General features: G+C 47.9%; 1 protein-coding gene across 10 annotated transcripts in view; it reads right to left on the bottom strand.

The window, feature by feature from the left end:
- Positions 1 to 1,484: 1,484 nt before the first annotated feature.
- PNOC (prepronociceptin) overlaps positions 1,485 to 13,687 on the bottom strand; it is a 32,216-nt gene continuing 20,013 nt past the window's right edge. For 3 of the 10 annotated variants that reach the window (XM_006058901.4, XM_044939718.2, XM_006058899.4), the window contains 2 exons: positions 6,316 to 6,709; positions 1,485 to 1,766 (listed from right to left, as the gene is read on the bottom strand). In XM_006058901.4, the coding sequence (XP_006058963.4) occupies positions 1,681 to 1,766; positions 6,316 to 6,709 (480 nt within the window). In that variant the 3' untranslated portion in view covers positions 1,485 to 1,680. Of the gene's footprint in view, positions 1,767 to 6,257; positions 6,710 to 7,714; positions 7,850 to 8,090; positions 8,127 to 9,033; positions 9,111 to 9,935; positions 10,088 to 10,946; positions 11,068 to 13,687 lie in introns of those variants that run through there. The other 7 variants (XM_044939721.2, XM_044939720.2, XM_044939719.2 and 4 more) reach the window with 7 other exon arrangements.

Here is a 13,687-nt window from a genome sequence, read left to right on the forward strand (position 1 = left end):
TACTGTTGTCAGTCTCATTTTTATTTTATTTTTAAAATAAAAAAAATATTTTTAAAATTTATTAATTTATTTTCATTTCATCACTCCCATTTTACAGGTGAGGAAAGTGAGGCCCAGAGGCTAGAAAACTTGCCCCAAATCATCATCTGGAAAATAATAGCATTAGGATTGTAATCTAAGAGATAACCATTTTCTTTTTTTTTATTCCTAATCTCTAATTTTAATTTTTACAGCTTAATGGTTTATTTGGGTTGAAGGGGAGCTGGCACAGAAAGCTCTGTCTTGCCCTGGGAGGGGGTTCTAGGACACACAGCACCCAGCAGGGAGGTATGAAGCTGCTCAGAGAAGACCTAAGAACTAGATTTCTGCCAAAGTCAGTCTAGATCAGCAGCCTGTGGGAGAGGTTGTCCTTGGCCTTTCCCTCCCCTTGGTGTAGATTAGAAGGCCCCTTTCTCCCCCTTCCCCTGTCCTTGCCCCACTTGGTCTAAGAAAGACTAAGAATCGCTGCGATTTCCCGCTGCTGCCTGCCACCCCCACCCCACCTTCCTGCACCCCTCCTTTAAAGGGGTTTACTAGCCTTTGGGCTGGACATTGTCCATTTGCAGCTCTGGACCCTCCCAGATCCACCTTTGTGACTGCATCCAAAAGTTAGGCTGCACCCCTAAGTTTCTGGCTCCCAGTTGGGTCTGACCAACAGGAGATGCCAGGCTAGTTGGAAGGGAGAGAGTTGTTCAATCTTGCCACTGGGTACCACCCTCCACAGTGAGTGGCTGTTTCCCTCCTGACCACTAGAGGGAGCTACAGTCCTCACTGGGTTCCAGTAACCCCTCACCTCACCAGGCGCCCCCCCACCCCCCCGCCCTGAGTTCCCCAACAGAGCACCTTACCCTCCCTATTGATTTCCCACGGCCCCCTATCTGCCTGTATAGATGTTTGACCCACCTCAGTCACTCCATTTGGGTGGACCAGAGGTTTCTTGGCTGAACTGATACTACCCATCTTAACATGTTTTGAGTTAGTTTCGACCCCAGCCAGAGGGTCCCAAACCAGCAAATGCTACATCACCTGGAAATTGTTAAAGATGCAACTTTCTAGTGAGTCAGAAACTGAGGGTGGGGTGCAGTAGCCTGGCCCCTCCACCATCCTGCCCGCTGGGTCCAGTCACACAGCAGCGGGCTTTGGACCTGGGGACCCAGCACAGTCGGGGTGTTCCTGCTCAACACACTTCACATAAAACAGAGTCACCTGCGTTTGGCCTCTGGCTCCCAGGAGAGGCAGCTCTGACTGTATATCTGGAGTCTGTGCTCTCAGTTAAAGAAGCAGCCAACCCATTTACTAACCATTTGCTCAGTAGAAGTTTAATGGAGAAATATCTGTTTAAAACAATCGGTCAAAAAGAACAGCTCTTTTACAAACAAGTTACGGCAGTGACGAGTCAAAACCCCAGGCTTGATTTCCTGTTCCTTGAACCCACCACCTCAAAGAGGGAAGAGGTGAGTGAGAAGGAGAGATGGGGCTGTTTAAATGTTAGCTGGAGGAATTACAAAAATACACTCTGATGTAGCAACAGGGTTGTCATGAAACATGCCATGAATGGGGAGGGGCCAGGAGGAGTCAGGGAGGGAAAGACAACCAGATGGGGCAGGACCCTGGGGTGGCGGCCTGGAGGCAAAGCTCGCCTCAGTGCCTTGGGGAGGGAGGCGTCCTGATGCCCAGCCGGCAGGTTTGGGGCTGGAGACATGCTGCTTTGGGGATCGCCTGGACACCTGGGGAGACAGAAATTAAAATGACAAATTAATGGCAGATTAAAATGGCAAATCTGACAGTTTTTCTGACCCTTCAATTCTATTTTCCCTAGTGCCTGAGAAATAGAAAGGAGGCAAAGAAAAACTATCATCTGGGACTTTCCTGGTAGTCCAGAGGTTAAGATTTCATGCTCTAAATGCAGGGGTGCTGTGCTGTGCTTAGTCGCTGTCGTGTCCAACTCTTTGCAACCCCATGCACTGTAGCCCACCAGGCACCTCTGTCCTTGGGGATTCTCCAGGCAAGTAAGAATACTGGAGTGGGTTGCCATGTGCTTCTCCAGGGGATCTTCCCAGCTCTGGAATCGAACCCGGGTCTCCTGCATTGCAGGTGGATTCTTTACCATCTGAGCCACCAGGGAAGCCCAGGAACACTGGAGTGGGTAGTTTATCCCATCTCCAGCGGATCTTCCCAACCCAGGAATCGAATGGGGGTCTCCTGCCTTGCAGGTAGATTCTTTACCAGCTGAGCTACCAGGGAAGCCCTAAATGTAGAGGGCCGGGGTTCAATCTGGGGAACTAGGATCCCACATGTTGTACAGTGCGGCCAAGTAAATTATATTTTTTTTAAAAAAGCTTTATAATCCACATAATTAGCCCCAAAAGCAGCAAGAAGGGGTCCCTGACTCCTACACACCCGTTTCCCTGGCCCACAATCTAGCGTCAGAACCAACAGAACAAAGGGGAAGCCTCCTGCCCAGAAACAGTTCTCTTATCCCTGGTATCAGTATTTGGAATCTCTGTATAGTAATTCATTTCTTCAGGCTAAAAAGAGCCCTCATTTGTGGCTCTATTACAAGTGCTAACTTCACGGATTCCTCACCAGGAATGAATCTGCTCACTCTCCACCATCTAGAAAGTCAAAGTCCGGGGTAGCGGAAGAGAGGAGGGGAGCATAGGGCCAGGAAAACGGACGGTAGGTATCAGGATCAGTCGCGTACTCTTCACAGGTCTCTCTAGGACTGGTCCTGCACCCCAGTGTCCCTTTTTTTGTTGTTGTTCCATTTGTTATTTTTTTATTGGAGTGTCATTGCTTTATTATGTTGTTAGTGTCTGCTGTTGAACAAAGTGAGTCAGCTATAAGCATACATACATCTGCTCCTCCTGAACCTCTCTCCTTCCCATCTCGCCCCATCCCGCCCCTCTCGGTCATCACAGAGTGCTGAGCTGAGCTCCCTGTGCCATACAGCAGCTTCCCACTGGCTGTTTTACATGGCAGTGGGTATAGTCAATGCTGCTCTCAATCCATGCTGCCACTCGCCTCTCCCTGCTGTGTCCACAAGTCCATTCCCTACAGTCTGCGTCTATTCCCACCCTGCAAATAAGTTCCTCTGTACCATTTTTCTCGATTCCATATATACCAGTGTCCCTCCCTTCTAGGACATCATTACACTTTCTGAATAAGGGTTCTTTATCCCAAGTGTTTGCTTCCCCAGTGGCTCAGTGGTAAAGAACCTGCCTGCCAATACAGGAGACATGGGTCCTATCCCCTGGAGGAGGAAGTGGCAACCCACTCCAGTATTCTTGCCTGGGGAATCCCATGGATAGAGGAGCCTGGTGGGCTGCAGTCCATGAGGTCACAAAGAGTCAGACATGATTGAGCACGAACACGAACGTCCCATGTGTTGGGTGGCGCCGTTCCATCCAGCATTCTAAATATAGGTTGGTGCTGGGTGTCTCAGGTGTCTAGAACAGCTCTGGCAATAGGAGTCCCCGAGCTGTGGAGAAATCTCAAGCATGTGTGGGGCTGGCTGGGGTGTGTACAGGCGAATAAAGACAGGCTTAAGGGACTCATAAATACACATCCACACGGGAACTCAGCAGCCATGAATGTGTGGAAAAAAGAATCAGCAAGATGGTCGCAGGAGGAGAGCAATCGATAATACCCAGATGAGCTGCTTAATATCACCAGCGTTTCCATCAAGAACTTTATATCTTGAGCAAAGCCACAGGCAGAAGCTGGTTACCCATTATGTTCCAGTGCCTCTCAGTTGGAGGCTTAATAGAAAACTAGAAAAACCAATTGCCTGAATAGGGGCTCAAATAGTTTTTCTAAAAACTAAATTGATTCCTGCTAACGTGACTGATTTGAAACTCTTTATAAGGTAAACGGTCATAGTTCAGACTTAGACGTGTCTTCAGGGTGCCTTGATGGTCCCTTTAAAGAAGAATGTCCCTAAAGTTGAGGAGGAAGGTTCGGTGGGGGCGGGGACGGGGCGGGAAACATATGTATACCTATGGCTGACTCATGTTGATGTGTGGCAGAAACCAACACAATATTGTAAAGCAATTATCCTCCAATTAAAAATTTAAAAAGAAGAAGAATTTCTTTAAGATTTGGAAGAATTCAGCCCATGCCATTTCTGAAAGATTTTTTATTACGTCCCGTGTAGATATGGCTTTGGAGAAATGAATGCTTATTAGGGATCCAAGAATATGACTTCAAAACCAGTGCAGGTTAATTCAGGGCCTTCAGAGATTAGTCATTCTGCTAAAATAAACACGGCAGCCTTTGGCTCACCACTGAATACATATATCCGTATTTGGCAATGGGCGTTTTGCAAGCAAGCCAGCCTACCTGCAACGTGTTATGTGGGCTGCCTTCCTGCTGCAGTGTGGGTGCTCAAGATTCACATGTGGATTAATATACACTGAAGGAAGGTCATTAACATCTGGCTACCTTTGACATATAGGAAGCAAAGTAAAAGAGCCCATGCCCAAACTTTTTGCTTTTATGCCTCTGTGTCAGGCAAAAGCCCCCACTTGGGTGATAATGTTTGTGGAAAGTTTCTGACCAACTGAATAGTTCATTCTGTTAGGGGAAGCTTCTCTCTTTAAGGAGAGATATGAGATACCACACGCGTGCCTGAGCCTGTCTGACTCTTTTCGACCTCATGAACTGCATGCAACCTGCCAGGCTCCTCTGTCCATGGGATTCTCCGGGCAAGAATACTGGAGTAGGTTGCCATTTCCTCCTCCTGGGGATCTTCCCAACCCAGGGATTGAACCCATGTCTCCTGCGTTGCCAGGCAGATTCTTTACCACTGAGCCACCAGGGAAGCTCAGATGAAATCCTGCAGATAATCATATTCCTACATATGAATTAAGGCACATATGCTTAATGCTTGGAATTCTCTTAGATTTTCAGAAAAGTTCATTGTGCTAGTTCCCTCTGCCACTCAGTTATGTATAGGTTAATGGAAAGCCGAGTTTGTAATGACTGGGAAATAAGTTAGGATCTCTGATATTTATGATCTGATCTGCATTGTAGGTACATGTATAAACAAGTGCCTGGGGGGGTAAGAACAGACAGGCAGGGAGGTAGGAGGAAGGGTTGCAAGCAAACAAACACAAAACAGAAATGGCACCTGCGTGCTTCCCTGGTGGTCCAGTGGTTAAGAATCTGCCTGCCAAGGAAGGGGACGTGGGTTAATCCCTGGTACAGGAAGATCCCACATGCTGTGTGGCGACTAAGTCTGTACACCACAACTACTGAAGCTCTCACACCCTAGAACCCGTGTCCTGCAACAAAAGACGCCGCCACAGTGAGAGCCTGTGCACTGCAACTAGAGAGTAACCCTCGGTCGCCGCAACCAGAGAAAACCCATGAGCAGCAACGAAGACCCTGCGCAGCCAAAAATAATAAAAATTAAAACCAACCAACAAACAAAAAACCAGAAATGGCACCCGGAAAGAGGCAAAAAGTGAGGAAAAATGATGATCCTTTAGTCCCTTTCCTAAAAGTGACTGAGGTCATTAGACCCAGAGTCTCAAAACCTTGCTCAGGTGCCATCGGCTGCAAAGCACCAGCCCACCAGCCCAAAGTGATCAGGTGAACAAGTGATGTGTGGCAGAAAGAAATACAGAAAGTGTCCTAACAAGAACTGGTCCTAACCAGAGCTCCTTGACTGGGGGAGAGTGGGAAAGTTGAAAGGTTGCCATGGAAGCCAGTTACCTTGAGATAGAGGGAGGAGGGGAGGGGACAGCTAAGCCATCTTTGAAGGTGAAACAGCAACATCACAGACATAGATCAGACTCTGCAAATGGCTAAGTGCAGGTCCTCTGGGTCCTTAAAGTCTCCAGGGAAAGGTGAGTGAATGGTTTCTATGGCAACCAGATAGGAAGCTTGGTCCACTTCATTGTCCCCATAGAAACTAAGCTCCTGAAGAGCCATAGAGGAATTAGTTATCTTAACACACTACTATTATCCCCATGGTAACCAGTCTCTTCACCGCAGTGGTGAGCTGTTGGGAGCAATCCCAGGACAATTTTTGCTCCCAGAAATAAAAAAAAAAGGTGGGCTGGAGCAGTCCTAGGAGCTGAACCCCTGAAGGAAGTGGTATGGCGTATGTATATGTGTTTGGATGCCAACATGTTTCCCCCTGGCGGGGAGGAAGGTTAAGACAGGGTAGAGGATGTTTCTTCTTGCCCCCAGCTCATTGGGGCCCCACTCACTCATGGGTTGAAGTGGACGGTGCAGCCGGGAGGGGCTCCCCTTCCAGCTACGCATTACCATTCTGGTGCAGGGTGCGCCGACGCTGGCTGGACTGCATGCTCAGGACCAGGTACTGCCGCATAAACTCACTGAACCGCTTCTGGTTGGCCAACTTCCGGGCCGACTTCCGGGCCCCTGTGAAGCCCCCGAACCGCTTCTGCAGCTGCTTCTGCTCGATCTCCCCCGCCTCCTCCAGGCCGGGCTCTGTCCTCTTCTGCCTTTGAAAGAGGCTCCTGACCCGGGGCATTCGCTTCAGATGCTGCATCTCAGAGGGTCTGGGCTGGTCCAGAGCAGCTGCCACGTGGTCTGGGTCAGCAGGGCTGAGCTGCCAGGAGCCCCTGGCCATGACCTTGGTGCATGGAGTCCAGAGAGGGCTGGTGAAGACCTTCTCTTCACACTCGAGGATGCACATCTGCCAAGAAAGAGGTTGGAGGAAAGAGAAAGACCAGGGACATCTGTTAGTCCAAGGCAATGAGATCAAGTACTTTTGCTGTCTATTTTAGGGCTTCCCAGATTGCTCAGTGGTGAAGAATCCGCCTGACAGTACAGGAGAAGCAGGAGGTGCGGGTTGGATCCCTGGATCGGGAAGATTCCCTGGAGGAGGAAATGGCAACAGCTGCAGTATTCTTGCTGGGATAATCCCATGGACAGAGGAGCCTGGCAGGCTACAATCCATGGGGTTGCAAAGAGTCAAGACATGACTGAGCATGCATGCATGATCTATTTTGGTACCAATCAATGCAAGAGCTTCTGAAGCACCTCTTCAGTACCATGGAGCAGTTTTACATATAGTTACTTAAGTTCATAGAATTTCAGAGTTGGAAAGAAATAGAAAATGAACTGGCCCATCTCTGTCATTTCACAAAGAAAGTTGGGGCTCAGAGAGGTGAGGTTAAGTTACCCAGGTGACCCAGCAGGTTAACAAAATGCACAAACAGAGTTATAGTCTTTGTTGGGTTTTTGGAGCCAAACATAGCTCATCGGGATCATCCATAAAGAAACATTTTATTCTGTTCTCTTATCAGGCCTGGGAGAGGTCAGAGTGATTTAAGAAACTGGGGATGTTAAAGCATGTAGTCACGAAGTTAAATCTGCATGGTTATTCTAAGGTCACCTGGTAAAGATCAACCTTGGTGTGATTCATTCTTCACCTTGCATACATTCATCATCACTATCAGTGCATGAGTTATAGAAAATAGGGATCAAATAGAGAACAGACTTATGGTTGCCAAGGGTTAGGAGGGGGTGGAGGAAGGATGGACTGGGAGTTTAGGGTGAGTAGATGCAAGCTATTACATACAGAATGAATGGACAACGCGGTCCTACTGTATAGCATAGGGATCTAAATTCAATGTCCTAGGATAAACCATAATGGGAAAGAATATTTAAAAATTTGTATATATAATAACTGAGTCACCTTGCTGAAGAGCAGAAATTAATACAACATTGTAAATCATCTATACGCCAATAAAAAAGTAGAAAGGGGGGGTTAAGACCCTTTGGGATATAGACAGGTTGGATAATCTGGGACTGTCTGACACAATTCAGTGGACCTGCCAGCTCCCTAGGAACCCCTGCAGCTTCTGTCTCTCCTGGCATCTACCACCTCTCGTCCAGACCACCAGCCTGACCATTGATGTTCCTGTACCTTCTTGACTGGCCCCGGCCTTAACCCTGCCCTCCCACATGCCTATCTCTGATTGGAATCTCCTGGAAGCCTCTGCCTCCAAGTTTTTTTTTCCTATTGTTTTGGCCTCAGGCTTCCCGGATGGCTCAAGTGGTAAAGAATCCACCTGTAAAGCAGGAACCACAGGAGACACAGCTTCAGTCCCTGGTTTAGGAAGATTCCCTGGAGAAGGAAATGGGAACCTGCTCCAGTATTCTTGCCTGGAAAATTCCATGGACAGAGGAGTCTGGCGGGCTACAGTCTGTGGGGCCGCAAAGAGTCGGAAACAACTGAGCACCCAAGCACACTTCACCCCGAACGCTCCTCTCAGTGTTTTTGGGGTCAGATGAAAACCCCACTTCAGCCTGACTTTGACATCATGGTGAGCAGGAAGTTGCAGAGCCCTTCATCAAAACTTGGAGTCTTTTTTTAATTTAATTTTTAATTTTTTTGGCTGCACCATGCAGCATGTGGGATCTTAGTTCCCGGACCAGGGATCAAACCTGCACCCACTGCATTGGAAGCTTGGAGTCTTAACCACTGGACTACCAAGAGAGCCCCAAACCAAGGAGTCCATGCCTGGCTTACAGGGCATCAGGAGTTACTGCTCTGGTTGGACAGGTGCAGGATGTGAGAAGATGCGTGTGTGCCCCATTGGGGCTCTCTGGGGAGCAAACACTCCTACCCGGGCGTTCAGAGTGGTACATGTGCCTCTATGGGCAAGGTTTCCAACTTGATCTCTAACTGAGTAGTGAGATACGCATGCAGCTTAAATCACAGGCTTCAACAGCTGTTCCACCAAATCCTCAAAACGTGTCCTTCAGTCTGACTTCTCCTGCTTGCCTTTACCACTCTGACCCTGCCCTCCTTTTGTTGCTGCCAAGCTTCTCCAAGACGTGGTCATGCTCATGCCTCCACTTGAGCATCTCCCACTTTCTCCTCCTGACTTCTGTGTGAGGAATCAAATCTCCATCTTTTGGTGGTGGGGGACACACAGCGCAGCTTGTGGGATCTCAGTTCCCCAACCAGGGACTGAACCCATGTCACAGCAGTGAAAGCCCGAATCCTACCGGTGGACCACCAGGTGCTGTTGTTTAGTTGCTAAGTTTCGTCCAACTCTTTTGCGACCCCACAGACTGTAGCCCAGCAGGCTCCTCTCTGTCCGCGGGATTTCCCAGGCAAGAACACTGCAGTGAGTTGCCTTTTCCTCCTCCAGGGGATCTTCCCGACTCAGGGATAGGACCTGAGTCTCCTACATTGGCAGGTGGATTCTTTACCACTGAGCCACCTGAGAACTCCTAAATCTCATCTTATTAGAGATGTCACTTCAGGTGTTTGTTACTAGCAGGTGACTTTAATTCTTTTCTGATACACTTTTTCAGTATGTGTGGAACAGGTTTGAATGAAGTACTGATTGTAGCATATATATCAGTACTTCACTCCTACTTTTTTCCACCCCAAGTCTATCTTTTTGCTCTGTCTCTCTCTCTGAACGTCACCTTACTCCCCAGCTGGTTCAGGTGTAGAGCCCTGGGCACCTCTCCAGAATCCCCTTTCTCAGGACCCCGTCTCTCCATCCGGTAAGCATGTGAGTCTGCCGTCTGCTTTCCACCCTCTCTGCCTGATTTCCTCTTGGGGTGCTGTGAAGCAAGGTGAACAGGTGACTCCTATTCAAAAGCCCCGAACTCCCTGATGGATTTCGGGGAGAAGTTTATATAGGCAAGATTTGGGGTGGAGGCTGCAGGGTGTGTGACTTTGTTCTGAATGGCTGGTGGTAACATGTTCCAGGAACCTTGTGCTCAGCCTGAAGTTACCATCATCCACCTGGGTGGGGGCCGTAGGTCCCACAGAGGAATTCAAAGGTCGTTGTCGTCATTCAGTCACTAAGTCGTGTCTGACTCTGCAACCCACAGACCGCAGCACACCAGGTTTCCCTGTCCTTCACCACCTCCCGGAGTTTTCTCAAACTCACGTCCTTTCAGTCGGTGCCGCCATCCAATCATCTCATCCTCCATCATCCCCTTCTTTTCCTGCCTCCAACTTTTCCAGCATCCGGGTCTTTTCTAATGAGTCAGCTCTTTGAACACAAAGGTATTGTTATGTATATTCCTTGAGGGGAACCAAGAACGGCTGCACTATTGTTTGACTGCTCCTCCCTGCTCTTGGCATCCCCTACCTTCCCTGATTAGCAACTTCCCTTTGGAACTCAGGGCAGGTTCAGGAGACTGAAGGAGACCTATTTCCTACAAACAAGAATTGGGGGACACAGAAAGGACTTTTACTCAGGAGGACCCCCAGTGTCCTGCTCCATTCCACAAGAACACTGGCAAACAACCTGTAATGTATAGGACAGCCCACCTCCCACCCCAACAAATAATTATCCAGCTTAATACATCCACAGAGTCTGAGAAACCCTACTCCACAGAGTCAAGGAGGAAGCAGAAAGCATGGGTAACACCGGGAAAGCCAGTAGAAGTGAAATAGGAGGGAAGCGGGAAGGATAAAACCTCTAATCAAATGACATAGCCCTAGAGGATACGACATAAACTGGTGGTTAGTTTTTATGGGCTGGGTGATTTCATGGGCTAATGAGTAGATAAAAGATGGCGGAAGATTCGACTTCCAGTGAATCTTGAGCCTCTTCATATGCTCGCTGTGATATTAGTGCTGTGATAAATGATACACCTACAGGCGCCATGAAAGTTCAGAGGCTGATCGTAAAAGGTCAAAAAGTGGGCGGCGGCCCAATTCCAGAAAATCTCTACCCCTTTTCCAAAATAACTGGAATAATTCTCCTACTCATTAGCCCATGAAATCACCCAGCCCATAAAAACTAACCACCCCATGTTCTGGGGCCTCTTGCCTTCTGAGATGGCCCACACTCTGTCTGTGAAATGTATTTCTTCCAGGACCATTCTCTCCTTTTGAGACAGACTGCATTCTGTCTATGGAATGTGTATCTCTAAATAAATCCACTTCTTACCTATCACTTTGTCTCTTACGGAATTCTTTGTGCAAGGAGACATAAAGAATCTAAGCTTCATTAAGTCCTGAGACCAGGTGTGCAATTTCAATTAAAAGACAGTGGCTTTCCTGGTGGTTCAGTGGTTAAGACTCTGCACTCCCAATGCAGGACACTTGGGTTCCATCCCTGGTCAGGAAATTAGATCCCTCATCCTGCTACTAAGGGCTTCCCAGATGGCTCCTTGGTAAAGAATCTGCCTGCCAATGAGGGAGGCACAGGAAACGTGGCTATTGATCCCTCTGTCAGGAAGATTCCCTGGAAGAGGAAATGGCAACCCACTCCAGTATTCTTGCCTAGAGAATCCCATGACCGAAGAGCCTGGAGGGCTACAGTCCATGGGGCCAAAAAGAGTCAGACTCGATTGAGTGACTGAGCACACACTCACTCCCACATGCCACAGTGAAAATCTAGCATGTGAGAATGAAAACTCCAGTGCTGCAACTAAGACCTGGAGCAGTCACATAAAAAAAAAAAAAAAAAAAGGAGTGGGTTCAAGTTGCATCCTGGGGTTTTGCTGGGTTCAAGTCCCAACGTGACTTGTGCGGTCATAAGCGTAGACTTGTTGGACTCAAAAGGACTTTTGAACACACTTGGTTCAGTCCTCACATGGATAGGATCCTCAAAGTGCTCGTTGCCTTGTTCTGCTCTGTCCATTTACAGGAACAAGTGGAAACTGTTAAGCCTAGAGTCTCTCAGATCTTCTGCAAGCCCCTGGGTTTCTAAGCCCAGATGGTAATTATATTGCATGTCAATCAGAGGAAATGAAATTCTATGATCAAACCAGATGTATAGCCGTTACCGAGACTCAACATACTGTTAGATGATTAGGTACTAAAACACGGATCTTGATTTCTGATTTAGGAAAAGGTTTTGGGGCAAAAAAAATGAGGAATCCAAATTGACGGCAACATTTGTAGCACCAGATGGGCATATGAGCTTACTGACTCCACTCTCTGGTCTGAGGGACTCACCAGCCTGTTTGCAGAGATGGGTTAATGGCCCATTAAGTGAGCTGGACACATTTTCACAGCCCACTCTGATGACATTGCTATATTCAGACACAGCATGGAGGAGCATCTGGAAAGTCCCAGATTGGTGCCAAATTGATCTGCAAAGCTGGGCTTTGCATGGGGGAGGGAAGTCAATGAGCAAAGGGTCATCTGAATGTCTAGGATCAAAGATTAGTGAGCCCAATGGAAGAAAAATAAACAATTCATTCAGATTGTCATGTTTCTGCCTCTAAGGAATCCAGCTACTTCTGACCAAGAGACATTTGGGACCTATTTGCTTTGGGAGGTCTGCCAGTGTATCAGGGAGCCAACGCTAGCGGGCCAGCAGATGCACAGCACAAAAGAAAAATGTATTAGGAACTCCTAGGGCAAGTCAGGGGAGAAGGCAATGGCAGCCCACTCCAGTACTCTTGCCTGGAAAATCCCATGGATGGAGGAGCCTGGTAGGCTGCAGTCCATGGGGTCGCGAAGAGTCAGACACGACTGAGCAACTTCCCTTTCACTTTTCACTTTCATGCATTGGAGAAGGAAATGGCAACCCACTCCAGTGTTCTTGCCTGGAGAATCCCAGGGACGGGGGAGCCTGGTGGGCTGCCGTCTATGGGGTCGCACAGAGTCGGACACGACTGAAGCGACGCAGCAGCAGCAGCAGCAGGGCAAGTCAGCTACTAAGATTTTCTGTGTAATGAAGACAGAAACTACCAGAAGTAGTAACTCTTCTGCTGTTAATAGAGTTTTAGGGAATTTAAATAAGTTTCCCTAGATCTTTCTTGGCTTCCCTGGTGGCTCAGGGGTAAAGAATCTGCCTGCCAATGCAGGAGATAGGGTTTGATCCCTGGGTCTGGAAGATTGCCTGGAGAAGGAAATGGCAACCCACTCCAGTTTTTCTTGCCTGGGAAATCCCATGGACAGAGGAGCCTGTTGGGCTACAGTCTGTGAGGTCACAAAGAGTTGGACATGACTGAGTAACTAAACTATTACAACAACAAAACAGAACTTTCTTGGGAGTTACCTTCTTCTTGGTCACTAAAATAACTCGGTGAATCTAGTTTTTTTCTCCGTAAGCTGGTAGGGTAAGTATCATTCTCAATTAGCTGAAAGCCCAGGACTTTCCAATCATTTGGCTTGTGTACTAGTCATTTACTGACCAAAATGATAGTCTAACAAAAAGACAGGCATGCTTGGACCATTGCCCTGGAGGGAGAACAAATGAAATTCCTGATGAAGCCAAGGGTCCGGAAGGTCCTGGGAATAGATTAGGATCCCATCATTTGGTGGAAGGATTGGGGTGGGGGCAGACAGTGACCCTTGCCTAAATATCTGAGTTCTCCCATCTTTCACAGAGGGGACATAGTCAAGGGTTGCAAGATTTGGAAGTGAGATGTGGTTGTCTCGCTTCTAGGCATTTCATAAAACTTAAAAAAAATAGGTTAAAAGTGAATACAAGCTAGAAACACCCAGGCAACCAGGTCCTCTGGGGGTCAACAGGCACTTGCAGAGGTCATCCATCACTCTGAAGCGGGAACTGGCCATTTTCTTACAGTGTTTTCCGGACCCCAGAGATTTAAGATGCTACGGAGAAATAGAAACTAGCTCCAAATTCCTTCCTGGCTTTGAAAGACACCTGTGCAAAACCTCTACAGCATCTGCACCCATTAGGAGACTAAAAGGCCTTGCAATGTTACAGTT

The sequence above is a fragment of the Bubalus bubalis genome, chromosome 3 (genome assembly GCF_019923935.1).
Source record: "Bubalus bubalis isolate 160015118507 breed Murrah chromosome 3, NDDB_SH_1, whole genome shotgun sequence".
In the NCBI taxonomy this organism is placed as follows: Eukaryota; Metazoa; Chordata; class Mammalia; order Artiodactyla; family Bovidae; genus Bubalus; species Bubalus bubalis.